Source organism: Haliotis rubra, unplaced genomic scaffold (genome assembly GCF_003918875.1).
Source record: "Haliotis rubra isolate DU_JTF1 unplaced genomic scaffold, ASM391887v1 Scf433, whole genome shotgun sequence".
NCBI lineage: Eukaryota > Metazoa > Mollusca > Gastropoda > Lepetellida > Haliotidae > Haliotis > Haliotis rubra.
Window position 1 is genome coordinate 143094 of NW_025767117.1, and position 22375 is coordinate 165468.

A 22375-nucleotide genomic window follows, 5' to 3' on the forward strand; every position below is an offset into this window, starting at 1 on the left:
TCCAAAATAGTAACAGCTTCCGTCAATGACTACACCACGTGACCCCGGACCACAACTTGGTAAGGTTCTGCTACGTTCTGGGGACGCCAATGTAAAGATACTGTGGTTAACATGTACATGTTTCCAATGGGGCGGGGAGGGGGCTGCTGTGTGGCCCTGTTGTCTACGGCCTCCGCATTAGTAGGGACGCACACACGAAGACTTGCTGTGTTGAAGATGCAGTGTGTCAAACTATGTCCTGCTACACATGGGAGTCTGTTCTTATGGCGCTTATTTGTTTCTTTTACAGTCGATTCGTACCTAATGTAGCTCAAAGTTTAATAATTGAGATCTATTTAATTCTTTTGCAAGCTGGGTATGTTATATGCTAAAGAACTCATGTCACTTACCTACACTAGTGGCAAACACCTCATTCCTCGCGACGCCCCCACAAGAACGTCCTGTTTTCGCGCTACACTCCTTGGTACAACCCTCACCAGAACCGTGAATACCAAAGCTGTTACCACACCAACATTCATTGCCTTTCTGCAGGCCAGCATATCTGTAGCCGTTCTGACCACATCTCTTGACACAGAACCCCCTGGTCATGGATTGGTGGAGCTGCATGGTCATGTCATCCATGTCCCTCCGCCAGTTGTCAACAGCGCATCCCGAGACTGACTGGTGAGTGGTTCAGGTGCTGAAACACATAGCGGTTCAGTATCATAGGTTATACCTGACCCACGACACAATGTCACCAGGGTTTACCCCGAGTGGATATTACATGCTATATTATAGCCAGGGCGGGACCAGCTAGACTCACCTGCTTGTGTGAACATAACAGGCCTGGCAATATGATCCTGCTATCCCTAGAGTCCGTCAATACTTACGATACTGCGACATAAAGTAAATAATAAACTCATGCATGAGGTTGAAAATATCAGGACATCAGAGCTACTTTCCCAACAAAGTAACAGTTGTTGGATATATAATTTTAGATGTTTTAGAAAACATCCCATACTTCCCAGTCAAACTTGGTGGAATGCACCCTATCAAACTGAGAGGGTGTGTCAGGCTACCTGGTTCAGCATGTTGTGGACACTGGTCATCTCCGTCGCTGGCACTGGTCAGTGGAACAGTCGTTGGGCGAGTCTCACCGGCACCAAAACCCTGTTGACAAAGGATGTTCACAGCTACAACGTAGCCACATACAGCATGGTGCCTTTGTTGGGTAGAAACCAACACTAACACGAAAAAAACAGTACAACATTCAGACCATCAACATCTACAACATCTACCCACTGAAACAGTCACATAGTTGAACAAAGAAGGATCCTTATATCTTAGAAACTCAAAGCACTGCGAGATATACGGATCTGTGGATCGGGGTTTGAATCCCAGACTCGCCATAATATAGATCACTGGTCTGGCATTACTTTATTCAAGATGGTTAAACATGGTCAACCTATATGTGTGTGGCACTATGTTGTAACGATATGATATTATTCTGATAGATCTTTAAAGCGACGCCCACACACTCACTCATTCAGTGGGATTTACATATGGGTCCGTTACAGTTGTCAACCATTACAGGGTTACCTACCTGTGATGATGCCTTGACACAAGAGGGCGCTGTGGTCTCCACTGTGGCTTCCTGGACAGAGATTTACACATTACAGATCAGCCATGTTAGTAGCAATTGTGAAAAATATAATTATAAACCTGTTATCTCCGAACATGGATGATACTTAACTAGAACCAGAGTAACTTTACATCAATATATATTCAGCGTACATTCAGTACCTCTGCTTGTCTGACGTAAGGGCCATTGGCTGATTGCCGACAGTCTGCAGTGTTGCTTCCGTCTTTTCTCACTAGGTTGAAGTTTGGACATTTTCCATTTGGGCACATCATCTGCCTCTCAGTTCGAGTCTCATTTGACATCAGCTTGATGAAGACCATGCTGCGATACAGAGACATATATATGATTAAAGATCAAAGGGCGGTTACTGTACTGTATACATCTATTAAGTATTTTTCATGAGGGTCTAGTGTTTACGTTACCCGACTCCCTATCATGTCCCGAAGGTCTGGGCAATTCGCTGACAATGACAACTCGTCAGAAAGTAGTTCATACCCAACTTTCTTGTCCCAGAAGTACGCCGCACCGGAAGTGTCAGCATCCAGTTCCTGTATAGTGGCGACCTCTCGCGGTGGCCTCCGGGAATTGTAGGAAGGGTACCAGCTGGACAGCTGAAATGTCGTCATGTCTTTAGGCATGCATACGCCGACACGAATAACGTCTCCGTTGAAAATCCAAAAAGCAAGGAATGATATCAATAGCTGGCAAAAGGTATACTTATAAGTCAATTTCTGCTTAGCTGCGCAGAAATATATGAACATTATATTTAGTAATAATCAATGTTGGTATGTTATCTTGGATATCTATGCCACATTTCTCTTTTATTATATTTTCATTGGTGACAATATATTTCACTTTATGGATCGTGTTCTGCGACTCATTACAGTGTGGAATTGGCAACGATGCTTGTTACACGGGCGACTACACAGATAAGATGGTCAGGCTCGTCATCGTACTACGAAAGGGAGGACCATTACTCCATATCAATCAATATTCCAGGTAGCGGTCATATAGATTATTGGCTAGTGTGGTGTTACGCAACTAACAGGTAATAAACATATGACTGACATACTCAGAACCAGTATTCAACATGCATGATGAGCATGATAACTTCCCTTATATCACCTATATGCTTTCAGTGATTCCGGCCACACTGATCATCGCTAGTATCATTTTACATGTTGCTAAAAGTAAAACATTTCAGGTATTTGCTATTCCAAATGCGAATTAGAAATTCACCCCATACTTTCTCACCAAAATATGCAACTTTTGTTCGGAATAGTGATAATGAACAGAGGGACTAGGAAAGGACGTCTTTGTAGGCCGCTTTGCTACTTTTGAGGCAGATGCTTGACAATTACTGTGGCAAATCTGGAGAATATGCGTACTGGAAATGGTGCTTGACTTTAAAGACCCGCCCCAGCTGTAACATACAAGACATATATCTCACCTTTCCATGTTTAACGCCTGCATGCTGAACTGCTGAGGAACCGTGTTGTTGAAATGAACGGTGTAGGTCTTGTTTACTATGAAGTGATACCTTCGACCCTGATTCTCTGAGGAAATAACAATGAAGATTAATTATACCATTTCGTTGTACGTCGACAAACCATGCATAGCTATGAACAATATATAGAAAGGGAACTCACTGTTCATTGAGAATGGGTGTTCATGGGCGTCATCTCGGATCAAGGTGACAGGTTTGTCGGCAGTGTTCCAGACATCGCTTCTAATGATGACCTACAACCACGAACACACCTATAACATCAGACTACCCTCTATTCAGGACCTACAACCACGAACACACCTATAACATCAGACTACCCTCTAATCATGACCTACAACCACGAACACACCTATAACATCAGACTACCCTCTAATCATGACCTACAACCACGAACACACCTATAACATCAGACTACCCTCTAATCATGACCTACAACCACGAACACACCTATAACATCAGACTACCCTCTAATCATGACCCACAACCACGAACACACCTATAACATCAGACTACCCTCTAATCATGACCTACAACCACGAACACACCTATAACATCAGACTACCGCATGACTGGAACATTGCCATGTGCACCTTCAAATAATAGCTTTGTGTATAAATACGAAAATCTTGTATGCATGACCCTATGATCGTATTTCAACACAGTTGCCATACATGAAAACTGTATATGAATCCGATTTAATTAAAATCAGACGTTTGTTTTCTCAATTCGCAGTCGAAGTGTTGGAAAATTTAATTGTAGATTTTAAGAAAATGTACTGGATTTCTGAAAACATTTATTCGAAAGGGAGATAACTACTTTCACTTCCGCTCTTGATAGATCAGTAGAATCAACTATGATGAAAATTTCAGGGCCATATTGAGAAAAGCCAACACAGCTCTAGCAGAAGGCGTCACCGAAGACATTCTATTTGATAGAGTGTAAGTGCATTTCATAATTGTATGGGTTTTGAATTCTTCCAAACCAAAATGGCGTATATAGCGTTTAAATCATTACTCCTCACCTGAACATATTTGTGAGGACATACGGCCATGCCCCAGTTGTCCCTAAAGGAACACTTTGGTGTGGTAAAGAACGGATTGTTCTTAACAACCTGAGAGTTGGTCATACCCGTCACGCTACCGTCAACGTCGTGGAACGATGCTTGCTGTTTCCCCTCGCCGTCCTTCTCAAATCCTGGGGTGGTGTTGTTGCCGTCGAATACGCTGTTTCCTTCACACTGAAGAGGAAACAGACTATAAGACAGTTTGTATATGGCATTATAGACACGGGCTGTGGGCTCATACGATTACAGAATAATCACAATAATAATAAATGCCACTATAGGATAAGTATCTGCTGAGTCGAAACACACACTTTCATTGAACTCAGAATGTATTAGCGAGGATACTGGGACTGGAACCAACTTGGGTATTGAATGGTTTAACGTTTCCCTTAGGCATCTGGGGAACACTGCCAGCATCAACCCACCGGGTCACAGAATCCAAACTTGAGACCCGACACAGTGCTCCTTGCGCTGAACACGGGCATGTTTGTTCTCCTGAAACCAAGTGCACCTCCAGCTCGATACCCAGGAAGGTTGAAGACGTTGTCCCACGTAGTGTTCCAGTGCCAGTGGTAGAAGTCGTTGAAGTAGCAGTTGGTGACGTAGCTCGGGCCGTGGTAGAAGACGAATCCTTGCAGAGGATCAGTGCTGATGTAAATAAAGAATTAAAATCTCTCTGAATGAAAGAAGGTATTTCGTGTAAGACCATTTCCATGTTAGACAGAAGATGATGCATGAGGTAGAATTCAGAGTGACATCTTTAGGTATAGGTCGGGGGCCATTATACTGAAATTGCAATGGTCATTGTGGTCTTGCATCACAGCTGGCATCTGATGATCTCAATTATATCACTTTTAATCCTTTGGGTAATAGCGCGACTAGCATCTGTTCCAGAGTTTGGTACCTCGGAATTGTAGCCCATCCAGATAATAGCCACTCTTTAGCATATTAATTATTCTCAAGGACAGATTGTCAACAGAAAACGATTTGCCACTTCGTCGTCGTGCTCTCAAGAATACGCTTACGCCATCTGTATGTAAAGGATAAACATATAAATAATGAATTTCTACTCACGGTCTCCAGCCCAGAAACGATCTGCTGAACTTGTGAACCGGTTTCTCTTCCCCTGTAAAGCTCCAATCGGTGTACGTATAGCCGACGCCCAAGTTGTCCGACATCCCAATAAACACCGAGTTCTTGACTTCATTGACGCCGTTGCTCTGTGACAGCGGCATGACGAGTCCGCGCTGGGAGTCAGCAATACTTGAACAGGACATTATATACATGTCACTTCAACAAAGAACACTCAGGAACATATCTCCAAGCCAAGAAAGAAAACTAACAGAAACACATAGTTACATATCAGTTTGACATTTACATTAGAGAGCAGTGTATACAGTATATCCTGGTTATAATTGCACCGTTTGTCCAGGAGAAAATATGGCATTATATCCAGGGTGGCATTGTAACCAGGTAGGACAGTTAGAGGACCTGTGCAATCAACAAGGTCTCCTGTAATGAGCATTGAATGACTGGTTAATCCCAGTGCAGGTGACTTCTTGTTGTAGGTGGCAGGAAGTGTATTGTCACATGTGTTATCCTATCTGTGATTACACGACGACTTAAAGCATTAATGAGTTTGGTCAATTAATATGAGTCATGTCAATTAACCAATTAAGGTATTATACTACATGCAGCCAGTGTAATTGGCATTATAACCAGGGGAAAGGACTTTATACAGTATTATACAGTATTATACAGGCTGACAAAAACATGGCATGATATCCAGGGTGGCATTTATAACCAAGGTGCACTGTATATTCTACAGGTCACCCGAACGTATACCCCTCCTAACCGGACCATTTACACTGGAATATTCTCAAGGATCAGTACGCCCCCTGACCAGTCTCACCTGGAGTTGACCAGAATGGTGTTGGCTCCCCTCAGCCAGATATTCTCCTTACGGTTCTTGTACACGGTAAGTCTGTGGGAGAGATGGAAGCAGGTAAAATATAACACAGATTTCTGTTCACCAAATTAAAGTTGGTGAGTGATATTTTAATTTTAAAATCAAATACACAATTTGTAGAATAAATGCGATTATGTGACTCCATGGTGGTTAAAATTGCGTCTTGTGGAACAGTAGTTAAAAGCGCTTAAGTCCACAAAACCGATCCTTAGAAATCCCCTCCTCTATGTGGTATATATCTGTTACCTCTTGATGGTGGTGGTAACGGGTGTTCCTTCTGGAGTGTTCGGTTCTCTGGGATCGTACTCGTTGGATCCGAATCTGGCGTTTTCAGGGATGAACGTGTTATGGTACATTTTGCCGTATGAGATTTTGCTGTCGAACATCAGACCTCTCTGTAAATTGAAAATGATTAGTTATAGTATGGTTTGTCTTACATTGGTGTTATTGGTCATCATACATCAAACAGTTCAAAGTTAACTTTTAGGTGTTCTGTAAGATAAATACGTTGTTCACTGGTCCCTCGGGACCAATTGGTTGATGTACCCTCTATGCATACTTATGTTTCCCACGCCCTTCGGGTTCAGGAAACATAAACAAACATAGGAGGTACATCAACCCATGCCCACCTCCTGACCAGAGAACAACTTATAATGTAGAACCTTAAGATGAGAGATACCAACGTTCTGCGCAACTTCACGATTGGTACATGACTGTTCGCGTTTCAACAGCAATTTCCTGTTCTCAGGACTCGCTGAAGCAGGACGTAAAATCTCACCTCATAGTTAGAGTGAGCCACGTTGTTGTCAAACTCCAGGATGGGGGTGTGTCTGGTCTGGAACTCTGTGACACCTGGCTGGTTGTTGGCCAACTTCTCTGCTTGACGGGCAGCTGATGGTCCGAGTGGGCGGTCGGCGTAGTTGAACCAGAAACCAGCGTTCTGGGGAAACATATCGATTAATATCGATATGCTTTAACTCCTGTTAAAGATATTGTCTTCTGAACAGTGGGGTATACTGTCAGAGAGTGGGAGTCAGTCTGAATGATCGTCGCTGTGACATACCCCGAAAGATGTATACAGAGTTTCAATAAGCATATCTGATCTTTCCACTGACAGCTATATAACAACCAACAACCCGGTAATAGATCGTGAAAAGAAGAGGGGACATGCCCGTGTGAATGGTCAAAACGCTATATAGCAGCTTCTTTTGTAGCCTGGTTACTAGTAATAGACTGAAAAATATCACCAACTGATGAGCAAAGTCTGTTAAAAACTGCCTCGAACAACTAGACGAGAAAATGGCGATTAATGTTAACGAGACAGGACATAAACAACGTTCGTTTTTATACCTAACTTATCATTGATCAATTGTCACATCTTTGAAATGTGATTATAAAGGTGTGTGAAATAAGATTCCGGGGGAAGTGATATCTGTTAGTCACATCTCATTTAACTTCCCATTTTATGGATAAAGTATGCACGTCAAAACGTGTTGATGTTACTTTTCAGTCTTATGGTGGTGTGACCTTTCGGCAAATGTAAAACCCGGATATCGTGTAAATGTTACGTTTAATACAGATTAAATAATATACTTTGCATTCAGTGCCTGATATCGTGTTATGACTTGCTGTTTTAATATACCTGGTACGCTTGTGAAATACTCCAAAAATATCCTTTATTTTGTAAGAACACAGTTGATATTATCAAATAGTGTCATGTCGTCAAACTTGACCGATGAGGTCTGTGGGGTATGTTATTTATGCTGGTTGGAAGTTCGTGTCGCAGGTTCCCTATGGACTATTCCGTGCTTTTCTCATTCGGGACAAGACAATGCCATGCCGTGTTACTTACGTCAGAGCCGGCGGCCACGTTGTTTCTGACGTAGTTGTTGAAGTGGGTGATCCAGAACGTGGACAGAGAACTGCAACAGCGTTAACATCACAGACATCACCGACATGGTGGATAGGGATAACCACGATGGCATGACCGCCCGTCACTCTATACCAGCTTCGACCGTATCGATGTTTGAGTGAGTGAGTTAGTTAGTTTGCTTTTACGCCGCTTTCAGCAATATTCCAGCAATATCACGGCGGGGGACACCAGAAATGGGCTTCACATATTGTGCAAATGTGGGGTCGAACCCGGGTCTTCAGCGTGAAGAGCGAACGCCTTAACCACTATCCTCGACGTTTATAATATGCTTGTAGGAGTGTAACTCATTTAGCAGTGGAATATACTCCCCATATTAGCTGGCTTACCCCAATGAAAGAAGTGATGCTTTCACGCCAATTCCATTGACCATTTTCGACATGTCATGTATGTTGATTGTACATGCTCTGTTTTTTCATTGTATCATGTATGTATTGATTATTCTGTTTTCAGGTTGTACATGTTCTGTTTATTGGTTGTACATATTTTGTTTGTACATGCTCCATTTACTGGTTGTACATATTCTATTTATGGGGTGTACGTTTTGATTGTTGGTTGTGCATTCTGTAAGAGCTGGTACATATTCTAAATAATGAATGTAGAAAAAAAATATATTTGACCAGAATCTATGCGTTTTTTATGACTTACTTGTAAATGTTTCAGAAAGGAAATTCCGTCTATTTTAGGTTATACTTTATCAGTAAGAGTTCGATAGGAGTAACCATACATGACTTACTTGCACTTCGAGGCCAGGGTTTTGCTGCACCAGCTGTTTTTCATATCCGTCATTATGTGAGTGCCGTGTTTCGTTCCGATTACGATGTTCCCGTCCAGAATATTGTATTGCTCCACACTGTCTTCCAGGAAGTAGCCGTGGCCAAGATGGTCGTAGCAGGCGTTATCGCTCACCTGTGTGACGATAACAGAATATTTGATCCATCCGTGCCACATTCAAAGAAGAGTCCACAATTTAGGCAACATTCAGACTACACACACGTCAGGCAACATGTAGACTATAAGTGTATACACATTTATTACCTAGTGGCTGTATTGTAACAGGGTCCAACTTCCGGTAAATGATGTTACATTAGCGAACTTCAACAGGAGAAACTGTTAGAATTGATTGACGAATAAAGTGAGAAAACATAAAAGTGTACCTCGAGTCCGTCTGTGCCGTGGATAGTGACACATCTGGCCAGGCTGTGGTGGACGGAGTTGCTGCGGACCCAGGTGCCGTTGACGTCATCGCACATGTGGAAGTGTATGGGGTAGGAGCCTACAATTTACCAGATGTTTCTGATCATGTTATAGTTGCGATTGTATCGAGCAATGTCAGTGGTACAGTTCATAAAACATCCCAGTATAGGTAAAAAAGTCCAAGTAACAGCATAAACGGTATTACATGGCGTCGTTCTGGACCCCCAATATAACATATATTATATTATGATATGTAATGATGTCTATGACAACTGTAACCTGTGAACTCCTGTTGCCCCATGTGGTAGAACTCAGTGGATGTGAACTGACGTGAAACCGTTGGTCACCTGTAAATAAATGGACATACTATCAATTGTTTTTTTTTTCTTACTGTACTTACCGCTGTGTCAACTTGTACGTCTTGTATGTTATCACGATGTGGCACTGATAGCAAGGACATATATTTAGCAATGTAATCACATAAGTTTAAAAGAGACTCGTGTTTATAGCGGTTTTATATGTGTTGAGAATGAAGTGAGTTTGCTGTATATATACTGAGAGAAACAAATAAGGGATCACAAGAAAATTCAAGCGTTCCTTTAATATTTTCCAGTTTTCATCACCAGCTTTGAATAGCGCTGTGGTGATGAAAACTGGAAAATAATAAAGCAACGTTTGAAGTTTCCTATGATCCTTTATTTATTTCCCTCAGTATATTTACAACGCAGCAATACGTCAGTTAGGGAAGGCAGATAACTCTTTGCCAAACATTCCCCTCCTGTTTGATAATGGTCGTTAACCCGCCGCAAGGTTTCCTCAGATCAGTTCCGGGCATATTTCCACAACTGAAATGCTTTCCAGTACTAGGGAGGCTACAGACTGCTTAAATAAACGCGATTCACCTCAGTATATATATTTCAAATTCAGCACAAACTGCACATTAGTTACGTCATACAAGCCATATATATTGACGTTATCACACTGATACTATGTGCATATCGTGGACGCTAAAGACCACGATGAATAAAGTGCCTTACCTTCAGATGTCCACCGAAATGGTCGAAGTCAAAGAGAGAACAAAGCCATTCTTCTTTTTCCCTGTTTGTTTCTGTGACGTAACATTCGGTCTCCATCTGACCTTCGATGACGAAGTCACGTGAAAGCAGTGCCACTTCACCTCTCATGTCCACTCCGTCATACACCTTGCCGTAGTGGGGAACTTGAATTCTCCTGCAAGAAGTAACCTGGTCATACATACTTTTCGACAGTACAGACATCCAAAGCATATTCTTCCAACATGAGACCCGTGAAGATCCGGGTTAGAATTGATTTTCAGTAACCCATGATTGTCGTAAGGGGCTAGTAACGAGATCGGGTGGTCAGGCTCGCTGACTTGGTTGACACGTGCCATCGTCTCCCAGTTGCGTAGATCGATGCTCATGCTGTTGATCACTGGATTATCTGGTCCAGACTCGATTATTTACAGACCGCCGCCATACAGCTGGCATATTGCTGAGTGCGGCGTAAAACTAAACTCACTCACTCACTCCTCCAACATGATTCGAGACGTACATGTATGTGTGTATAACGATAAATTTGCAAAGACGAAGAAGGCATCTTGAAATCCATTTTGACTTATGAAGGTTGTTTTCTGGGACCACAATGTCAAAACTAAAATACGATATCTGTATGAATATAAACTTTATATATTCGAGTCATATATGTAGCTCTCAAACCGACCTTTAACCCGGAACTGGTTGTTGGCGCAGTCGTCACAAGGAAACACTTCAAACTCTTCCGCCTGTTTCCAGTCAAAGTCCGTAGACGTATTCATAGGTGAACAGAACATGATCAACTGAAGAACACGATCAACAGAACATGATCACCTGAAGAGGTACAGTGAATGTATTCATAGGTGAACAGAACATGATCACCTGAAGAGTCAGTACATAGGTGAACAGAACATGATCAGTCAGTATATGCATGAAGAGAACATGATCACCTGAAGAGAAACAGTCAGTATATATGCATAGGTGAACAGAACACCACCTGAAGAGAAACAGTGAACAGAACATGATATGCATAGGTGAACAGAACATGATCACCTGAAGAGAAACAGTCAGTATATGCATAGGTGAACAGAACATGATCACCATGAAGAGAAACAGTCAATATATGCATATGAACAGAACATGATCACCTGAAGAGAAACAGTCAATATATGCATAGGTGAACAGAACATGATCACCTGAAGAGAAACAGTCAATATATGCATATGAAGAGAAACAGTCAACATAACAGAACATGATCACCTGAAGAGAAACAGTCAATATATGCATAGGTGAACAGAACATGATCACCTGAAGAGAAACAGTCAATATATGCATAGGTGAACAGAACATGATCACCTGAAGAGAAAAACAGTCAGAACATATCATGAAGAGAAACATCAATATATGGGTGAACAGAACATGATCACCTGAAGAGAAACAGTCAATATATGCATAGGTGAACAGAACATGATCACCTGAAGAGAAACAGTCAGTATATGCATAGGTGAACAGAACATGATCACCTGAAGAGAAACAGTCAATATATGCATAGGTGAACAGAACATGATCACCTGAAGAGAAACAGTCAATATATGCATAGGTGAACAGAACATGATCACCTGAAGAGGTACAGTCAATATATGCATAGGTGAACAGAACATGATCACCTGAAGAGAAACAGTCAATATATGCATAGGTGAACAGAACATGATCACCTGAAGAGGTACAGTTAATGAATACTTGGTTGCACGAAAGAAGGAAGTAGGGTTGTATTGAGGAGAGGCTTCAAGCCCGTCTTTCAAAGTTGTATAGTTGCACTTGAATATTTATAGTGTGCGATGTAAACGTTTAATTAGCCAAATCTAATCGAATTCGTACGGGCACCTAGAAACTACAAAAGTAAACTTTCAATACTGTCATATTAGTATCGATTTCATTTGCTTTTTACTTGTTTACCTGGTTGCCATGTAGATACGTCATTGATGACGTCAATCTTTGGGTAGGCGATATCAGTTGACGTGACCCGGAAGTTGACGTCATGAGGGAGTTTATGGTCGTTCACTATCCTGACAGCACTTTCAGCATAGAACTTGAGTTTACTTCCCCAGAGAGTGACGTGAACGTCATCAGTGATTGTGTACTTCGCATTACCTTCCAGAGGCATGTGCTGTTCCATTGTGACGTCATTGTTTCCTAAACAGTACGATTATATCATATTTTACTTTACAGTTTGAACCAATTTAACATACTGTCACATTTGTGCAGTCTCTCCCCCCCCTTCTCTCTCTGTTGTGTTTGTTTCTGTGTGTGTCTGTATGCCTGTCTGTCTTTCACTTACCTCCATGGAGGTTTTATGAATATTTTAAAAAAGATATAACAAGCACATCGATAGAAGAGATGCCAACCCCAAAGTGTTGCAAATAGTGATGTCAAGGATCAAAAATAGTAGTTTGACCATAAAATTAGTAGTCCTCTAAATAATATTAAATAATGAAGCTTTAATTTCACATACCGATTTCGTATAATCGAACGGAAGGAACGGTCACGTGGTTAAATCATTCCGATAGGATCGTCATTTTCACAATAAGTGGGTCAAATCGCAAATTGAAATCAGCTTCAGATTACGTTTGTTACTTGCAATGATTCCAGTTCAAATATGTCATTGAATTTGATGAATGGAAGGTAAGTGAAGTCCGAAAATGTATTTAATCGACGAAAATATATGTTTTTGTCTATATATCCGAATTTTAATGAATTTTTCTTCAAAGTTCGTAGAATTTCTAATGCAATCGTACTGGCGTAGTTTGAGGCTAAAGTTCGTAGCGACTACGATAAAATCGTAGAGCTTCGCATCTCTGCGATAGTCGTGCGAGTTGTATTTAGTGTGCTGCAGTAATTCTGTGAACATATCCTGAAGAATAGAGCTCTCGGTAATATACACCTTATATGGAGGACCTGGGGCGGTGGGGTAGCTTAGTGGCCAAAGCGTCCCCTCATCACACCGAAGATCCGGGTTCTATTCTCCACTTGGGTGCAATGTGTGAAGCCCATATGTGGTGTCCCCCGCCGTGATATTGCTGGAATATTGCTAAAAGCGGTGTAAAACCATACTCACTCACTATATGGACCTTCGTCAATCACACCACTCATACCTGTCACAGTGATGAAGGCATACGCGTCTGTGTCTGAGACGTTCTTCATCTGTGTCTGTGTCAGTCCACCCAGGGTCTCAACAGCAGAAAATATAGACTCCCAGTCCCAACCTGGTCTTGCTTCAATGCCCAGTTTACGCATAACACTGATGGCAACAACTTTACCAGTGGGGATAACTGGAAAACACATGTCACAGGGGTAGTCAAAACAACTGGTCAAGGAACAGGGGTAGTCAAAACAACTGGTCATGACATCCAATAATTCATACCAATGCATGTTCCTGTGCACGCTTCACACACTTCACGGATGTGTAGAATTTAAGCTCGGTGTAACGCTCAAAGAATTTACTGCTCAACAACCACACCATCTCTTCTTCTTGTTTTGAAAGGGGCGGTGGGATAGTCTAGTGGTTTAAGCGTTCGCTAGTCACGCCGAACGCCCAGGTTCGATTCCCCACATGGGTAAGACGTGTGAAGCCCATTTCTGGTATCCCCCGCCCTGATCTTGCTGGAATATTGCTACAAGCGGCGTAAAACCAAACTCACTCACTTACTCTTGTTTTGAAGTAGTTGCAAATTGAGTTACCCGTAAAAACTGAACGTTTGCGTTGGATCATTAAACTGCATGAAGCAAACATGCCATAGTGAATGTCTAAAGAACGGTGGCCACTTACTTCTGAGAAACTCCACAAACAAACTATCAGCTTCAGTGTCCCAGGTCTCTCCAGTGAAGAACGTGCCGAAGTCGTAGAGACTTCCGTCCAGGTTCCAAACCACCACGTGGAGCCCCATTCCACTCTCAACATGATAGGGCGTGTTCTGTAGATGATCATTACGACATGTAACACGAACTGACACTACTATGATGATGCACCATAAAAGCACCAACAAAATGACTTCAGCATGTTATGGAGTGTAAATTTTACTATTGCAAGTTCATATGTACAAGGACAATATTGTTATAATTACATAATATATACCAGTAAATGTGTAATCTAAACCAATGCAAAGTATGTTCTAGTTCCACTCGAGCCACATCCACCTCAAGTTTGAAACATTCCTTCGCGTGTTACATGGACGTTTTCAGCTATTTGGATATGTTCTGTGGCAGACAGGAGATGGCTGACAGGTTGCCAAACATTTGAAACTATAATCTGTATTTTCTAATACGTTCCGTCACTAGTTCTATGTCTACCGTCATTCACTGACACTCACTTCAAGACTTCAAAGGAAGGACATTTCCTCTGTCCTTGCACCTTACCTCGTGATTGTAGACAACTCAACACGTCTGATCTGCAGCAGGGATGGAGGTCGCCAGCTTCGTCAATGACGTCTTCTCTCTGCCGTGAAGCTCCAGAACGCCCCCTGCCGTCACACCGATGAACTTCCGGCCGAAACCAGGAACGTTCAATGTCGAGTTGCTGAGGCCTGTGATAAGATTGTTAAACTATTGATACTGGGCATTCAGTAAGAACTGTGTATGTAAGCTACTGGTCTGACTTTGTGTCTGGGAATATACCAATGTTCATTCTGTTGGTAACCTGCTGTCAAAGATTTCCCTTAGGGGCGATGTTGGCTTTCTTGGTGAATCTGCTACTACAGTTTACTTGGCGAGGTAATATACTGTACCTGTAAGGACGATGTTGGCTTTCTTGGTGAATCTGCTACTACAGTGTACTTGGCGAGGTAATATACTGTACCTGTAAGGACGATGTTGCGTTTTTCTTGGTGAATCTGCTACTACAGTTTACTTGGCGAGGTAATATACTGTACCTGTAAGGACGATGTTGCGTTTCTTGGTGAATCTGCTGCTACAGTTTACTTGGCGAGGTAATATACTGTACCTGTAAGGACGATGTTGGCTTTCTTGGTGAATCTGCTGCTACAGTGTACTTGGCGAGGTAATATACTGTACCTGTAAGGACGATGTTGGCTTTCTTGGTGAATCTGCTACTACAGTGTACTTGGCGAGGTAATATACTGTACCTGTAAGGACGATGTTGCGTTTCTTGGTGAATCTGCTACTACAGTTTACTTGGCGAGGTAATATACTGTACCTGTAAGGACGATGTTGCGTTTCTTGGTGAATCTGCTGCTACAGTTTACTTGGCGAGGTAATATACTGTACCTGTAAGGACGACGTTGCCTTTCTTGGTGAATCTACAATCGTCGCTGCCGACGTGGAACTCTCCCTTAACCAGGACGTAGCTGACGGTGAGAGTGATGTCGGCCGTGTCGTCCCACACTAGACTGGCCCCAGATTCCACCGTGATGGACCCCAGAGACGGAGTGGATTCGTCCAAAAGCACGTGCATGCCGGAAGTCAAGCTCACCTATAAATATATAGTTGACAGAGAACTACCGTACATAGCTTAAGGTTTTAGTCCAAACACTCTTTAATTCAAGTAGGACGAGATATTTCTGTACAGAAATATTAGACCAATACTGCTATGTAATGCGAACACGCTATTTGCTTGAGGATCATTTGAAGGTCTATTTTAAAGGAAATGTTTGTTTATGTCGACTTCTGATGAGCACGGTAGATTATCAGCCATAGATTTAATTCAAATGCAATAAAAGCAATCTCGAAATGGGATGTTGGCCTGATGTGAAATGTCTCATGCTTAATTGTTTGTTTCTGTGTACCATTGCTCTATTTAAGCTATTACAATACTTTGCTTCTACACCAGCATCTTTGGGGATGGAATCCTCATTAAACCGTAGGTATACTTAGGTTTTCGTCACCTGTTGACCTTCCGTTGGCTTGGTTCCTCCCCACGTGCTGGCCTCGCTCCATCTCTTCAGACCGGGGTCCGTGTGGGGACAGCCAGAGTCCACTGTAGCCAGACACACCACAGTCAGCACTGCAGCCAGTGTCCGAGATGACCAACCGTCGTCCATCGTAGTCACCATGACGAAGATGTGGTCAAGGACTGACCAGTCGCGGTATTTCAGGACACCACATGACAGGAGACAAACAATATCTACGGAACATCCTGAGTCCGATGAACATGTTATCAGATGGTTTCGCTCCGGTATTTAATTACTAAAATGACCTTAGGGACTGAAGAGACTTCACCAAACTGATGCTGATGTTGCAGCTGCTAATCCCTCACAGATGTGTAATTAATACTAACACAGGTACCCCTAGGGTGTGACACAGATACCATGTTACTGTCGTGTTTTAAACATTAGGGCGCTATCGCCATGATCTAGCTACATCAGTACCAACTGTAATCACTACAAAGGTGGGTGCCTAAAGTTTGACCAGGAACTAAAAAACAACCATAAACAACTACCCTTAACTGAACCGTAATCAAAACTGCAACAGTCGGCACACGTTACTTAATGAAGACGACTCGACAGTACGTTTTGTACCTACACATGATCTGAGATGCAATCTCCTGGAAGGGAGTTTTGTTTTGTGCAAGTTTCCATAGACACAAAAAAACTAGGTAAATATGTGTGTTTCTATCTTCATCGTGATTTTCATGCCACATCAGTTATTATAAAAGCGGAACTACAGTGGGAACTTCCGGTGTACTAGGTATTTGCTACATTGCTGCAGCGTTGCTAATTAACATCGGTTTCTCTTGATCCGCCCGGAGGGCGGAAGGTCGCGGGTTCGATCCCCGGCCGCGTCATACCAAAAGCCGTTAATATATGGTACTTGATATTCCCTGCCTGGCGCTCGGCATTAATGGGTACAACAAGGACTGGTCGGCTCGGAGTCAGCATAATGTGTCTGAGAGGGGTATGCATGCTTCACTGCTGCATGATATCTCAGTGAGCTAGCACTATAAAACCAGCTTCAGTCTGGGCCAGTACAAGCAGCCACACGTCTCCCCAGAAAAAAATTCTCAGCAGACTACATGAAACATGAATTGAGTTTACTCCCGTAAACAGAAGAATTCTGGAATTGTTCAAGAGAGAATTCAACAAATATTTCGTACCGACTTCGCTTTAAAAGTCATCTCAATAGAACAAAATGTCTAAAAGAAGAAGAGGAATTAACTGAGGGGAAATCGGATACGGATGGGACCAAGACAAAACCATTTCCGTCCATTCCGTTCGAACACCGAATTCTACAGCCAGAGAAACAGAAACGTCCGAGGATGGAGCCTAAACCACTCGAGGCAGATCTCAAACCAAAGGGAGACAACAAAGGCAAGGTCGCCAAAGAGGTCAACCCCACAATAATCGAGGCCAAGGATAGACTCGTGGTGACAGGCGAGGACATTTCCACAGCAAGGACGAAGAAGATGGATATCAATGCTTTAATCAACAAGTCAAGTTCTTTTTCAGTGACAGGTGCGTTCCTCCAGGGCGGAGAAACTCCACTATACAACCACATGCAATCAACTTATCTTGTGTATATTTAGGGGGTCAGGGAGGAAGAGGTGTGTGTGTTTTCTATATTGCTTAAAGTTAATTTCTACTCCAGTGTAGCATGATTTACATGAACTAGAAACGCATTAGTGTCACAGTCTAAAAATAATTTGATACTTCTTTTTACAATAATATAATGGCTGTTTCTAAAACGCCTGTTTCCACACACATGTCCATGCTCAAAGCGCTAAAACATTATTACCACGGATAACCCAAGCTGTCTGTGAGGTGCTAGGAGGTTAACTGTCATATGACTATACCACCGGTACCCATGTCCATGCTCAAAGCGCTAAAGCATTATTACCATGGATAACCCAAGCTGTCTGTGAGGTGCTAGAAGGTTAACTGTCACATGACTATACCACCGGTACCCATGTCCATGCTCAAACCGCTAAAGCATTATTACCATGGATAACCCAAGCTGTCTGTGAGGTGCTAGAAGGTTTACTGTCATATGACTATACCACCGGTACCCATGTCCATGCTCAAAGCGCTAAAGCATTATTACCATGGATAACCCAAGCTGTCTGTGAGGTGCTAGAAGGTTTACTGTCATATGACTATACCACCGGTACCCATGTCCATGCTCAAAGCGCTAAAGCATTATTACCATGGATAACCCAAGCTGTCTGTGAGGTGCTAGAAGGTTAACTGTCATATGACTATACCACCGGTACCCATGTCCATGCTCAAAGCGCTAAAGCATTATTACCGTGGATAACCCAAGCTGTCTGTGAGGTGCTAGAAGGTTAACTGTCATATGACTATACCACCGGTACCCATGTCCATGCTCAAACCGCTAAAGCATTATTACCATGGATAACCCAAGCTGTCTGTGAGGTGCTAGAAGGTTAACTGTCACATGACTATACCACCGGTACCCATGTCCATGCTCAAACCGCTAAAGCATTATTACCATGGATAACCCAAGCTGTCTGTGAGGTGCTAGAAGGTTTACTATCATATGACTATACCACCGGTACCAATGTCCATGCTCAAAGCGCTAAAGCATTATTACCATGGATAACCCAAGCTGTCTGTGAGGTGCTAGAAGGTTTACTGTCATATGACTATACCACCGGTACCCATGTCCATGCTCAAAGCGCTAAAGCATTATTACCATGGATAACCCAAGCTGTCTGTGAGGTGCTAGAAGGTTAACTGTCATATGACTATACCACCGGTACCCATGTCCATGCTCAAAGCGCTAAAGCATTATTACCATGGATAACCCAAGCTGTCTGTGAGGTGCTAGAAGGTTTACTGTCATATGACTATACCACCGGTATCCATGTCCATGCTCAAAGCGCTAAAGCATTATTACCATGGATAACCCAAGCTGTCTGTGAGGTGCTAGAAGGTTAACTGTCATGTGACTATACCACAGGTATCCATTCATTGCTGGGTGACCAGGGGCAATTCATGAGCAAACTTGCCTGCCTAAGGTAATTCAACATGTGTCACGTATGCTTCCTTGTGGGGCAGGACTGAATTCTTAGAAACCCACAGGAATCAAGCTGTCAAACACCAATCCAAATATTCTCTGTGACCAACGTTGCTTAACTTCAACTGATTTGTAGCCTGGGCTCTATAGATAAGACCGCACATGACCACATACCACCACGTTTTTCTTATCGAGTTAGATGCTGTTGACATTTACATATATATACGTAATCTTTGGAAAAGGTATCATTTACTATCGAATTATCGGCTTTGGTAACCACATGACATATATTCTCGAGTCAACAAATATTCCCGATCTGTTATATGAGGCCTCTGGTTTAATGGTAATGACCGAAACTGAAAACATTTCAAACTTGATATGTCTTTATTGAGGGACTATAACTTTATTTAACCGCCAATTACAACCTTTCAGCAGTCAGTCAGCTTCCCACTGTATGTTCAAAACATGACATCCTTGCCACATACTATCATATGCCATGCGCCTTCAGTCTCTCAGCTGGTGACTGCAGACATCTGAGGTCCAATTCAGGACAGATCTCCTAAATTCATAATGATTTCTTTCTGTATATGAGGTCTTCTTTGCGTTGGTGAGAGCATGTACAGTAAATTCTTTATGGAAAATTAACAGTATATTTATTTGAAAAGTATATACCAGTTATGAAATTCCTGACATGATGTTTCTGATTATAGCAATAATGTATCCTTATCAGACATGTGTTTCTGTGTTGGTTATATAAACACACTAAGTGACCCATACCAGAGCACGTTTTTGATGCCTGCAGTGTGTCAAATTTGACTTGCCTCCGAATAAATGGCGCTTTAAGTGAATATACTTATTTATATAAACGCTGATAGTTTGACAATTTGAAAAATGATTTCAGTAAGAGTGAAAATACAGAAAAAGCCATTTGACTGATCAGATGCAACATTGAAATAAGTCATATATATATAATGTATAAATGATTTCCAGCTTGGGATGTAACGTCGCAATATCACGATTATAATATCATGCATGGTGTAATAAGCTTCTGCCACGTAGATTATAATTTGTAGAAGGTGGCACTAACACGCTTCCATAGAAAGTGTAAACTAAAAGTCACTATGTTCTTTAATCTGATTGGTTGAACATGATCGAATGGTATTCGATTCCCTGCAAGACTGTTCGTTGTGTATTAAAACGCACAAATATCGTACACAATTGCATTGTAGCAGCAGTGCTTACGTCATTCAAATCATATATTGTGACGTAAAGTCGGAATGATATTTCAAATGAGCAGTTCCAGATGCTACCATAGGAAACAGCCGAAACGGCACTTCACTGCTGTACCCGTACTCGGTGTCAGTAAGTGCAGACAGAAAAAAGCGTGTGGATCCGTTGGTTCCAAATGAAATATTTCCTTGCCTCAAATATTCAATAACACCAGTAAATTGACCAACACATGATGTTTATCTCCTAATTCGAGGAGACTTTACTACGGACTTTATCTTTAATAATTATTGGTATGAATCAATTCATTCCACACAATAATGCATTCAATTTTCACGGATCTCATTACAAGAAAGTTAAGTTCACAACAATGGACACATAAAGTCCCCTGCTGATGACGCAAGTACACGGCTACTAGGAGGGAAATTTGTACTAAAAATGATGAACAATTCAGTATTGGATAGGGATGTTATACCATAAGGAAACGATTTATGGATGATTGTCCTGTTCCGTGGTGTCGGCTTGAAGAGAAGGTTACTTTAGAAGAATTAAAAATAAACGTATTTCGTTCTTAGCCATAATAGTCATGATATCAAACGATGACACAGAAGTAGATGGTATTAAGCAGCAGATTACCAGGAATATCTGGATTACAATTCAAGTCACCACAATTATACATACAGTGTCCTTGCCAACAGAAGGTTCTAATTCAGACCATACTCGAAAAAGACATACTTAACTGAGGGATGTACTGCCATTACTGCCGGTAGAAGTAAACTGTCCCCATGGTATATTCCCTGGTTTGCCATGTAGTGCAATGTGTCGTGCCTCTTTCCGTTGGTCTTAGGTTCGAATCCCGCCAAGCTACCTATACTGGGTCAGTCAGTCTAGTCTTTAGCCAACGTGATGAAAGTCTAGGACTCATAAAGTTGACACGGTTTTCAATTTATTCATCTCTTCAAGTTCAATACAAATGCTGGTACGTTCATCAAGTTGCATTGAAATATCAAAGAGGTTGAAATCAATAAGTAAGCTTTATCTTTACCACAGCTTAGAAATATGACATAAAGCAACTTTGGCCTTTTCACAATCATTTGCCAAACATTCTACGATCTGATTGAAATGAAGTTCAAACAGTATTAAACTCATTCCACTCACCCACCTCGACCACCCACAACGGGTAGATCAAATATGTAATAATGTCAATATGAACCAAATTGTTTCACTTGAGAAAAACATGAACAACTACTTGAAAATAATTATTTATTGAAATCGAAATCCTAAAAAAGAACACAGACGAAGCCGTCGCATTTGGAATATCATATAAGTATAATTTTGGACTAAGAGATGCCATACAAAAGAATACATGTAGTACTTTATAAACAACTCATCACAAGTATAACTCTGAACTCTGAGATGCAATACAAGTCAATACTAGTACATGTAGTACTTTCACCACCAAGATAACTGCCTTTTCACACTTTCCGCAAGGTTCCCTAAAGCGGAATACTCTTGGAGCTTGACCATCTTACAGGTGACCGAGACCCCGACAGTTCCCGTGCTGTAGATGCTCCGACCATGGAGGAGCTGTTGTAGTCGGATCTGATACACCGACTTGAAATGAGTTTCAATATCAACCAGTTTTAGGAAGGGCAGGTCGAACGAAAGAGTGCTAGTGAGTGTTACAGTGAAGACATCATTCACGACATCGCTCCTAATTTCAGCCATCCCGCTCAGACTCCTCAACTCGCGACTCATTACATTTACAACTGGCTGCGTTCTGGACGAAACAATGTCAAAGACGCAAAACATGGACTTGATGAC

General features: G+C 41.9%; 1 protein-coding gene and 1 long non-coding RNA gene across 2 annotated transcripts; both read right to left on the reverse strand.

Annotated features, from left to right (window-relative positions):
• Positions 1 to 608: 608 nt before the first annotated feature.
• On the reverse strand, positions 609 to 14283 carry LOC124289105 (cell surface hyaluronidase-like). The gene is made up of 23 exons (XM_046725706.1): positions 14166 to 14283; positions 13492 to 13668; positions 12296 to 12532; positions 11696 to 11766; positions 11024 to 11142; positions 10325 to 10517; positions 9567 to 9612; positions 9248 to 9366; positions 8827 to 8999; positions 8013 to 8082; positions 6939 to 7100; positions 6407 to 6555; positions 6104 to 6175; positions 5266 to 5454; positions 4617 to 4839; positions 4150 to 4365; positions 3271 to 3361; positions 3072 to 3177; positions 2117 to 2224; positions 1783 to 1942; positions 1583 to 1633; positions 1059 to 1149; positions 609 to 679 (listed from the first exon to the last, which is right to left on the reverse strand). The coding sequence occupies exons 1-23, from the start codon at positions 14281 to 14283 to the stop codon at positions 609 to 611; spliced, it is 3012 nt and encodes a 1003-aa protein (XP_046581662.1).
• A 549-nt stretch (positions 14284 to 14832) lies between these two features.
• LOC124289112 lies at positions 14833 to 15752 on the reverse strand. The gene is made up of 2 exons (XR_006901592.1): positions 15620 to 15752; positions 14833 to 14919 (listed from the first exon to the last, which is right to left on the reverse strand). It is a non-coding gene; the product is annotated as an uncharacterized LOC124289112 (long non-coding RNA).
• Between the last annotated feature and the right edge of the window lie 6623 nt (positions 15753 to 22375).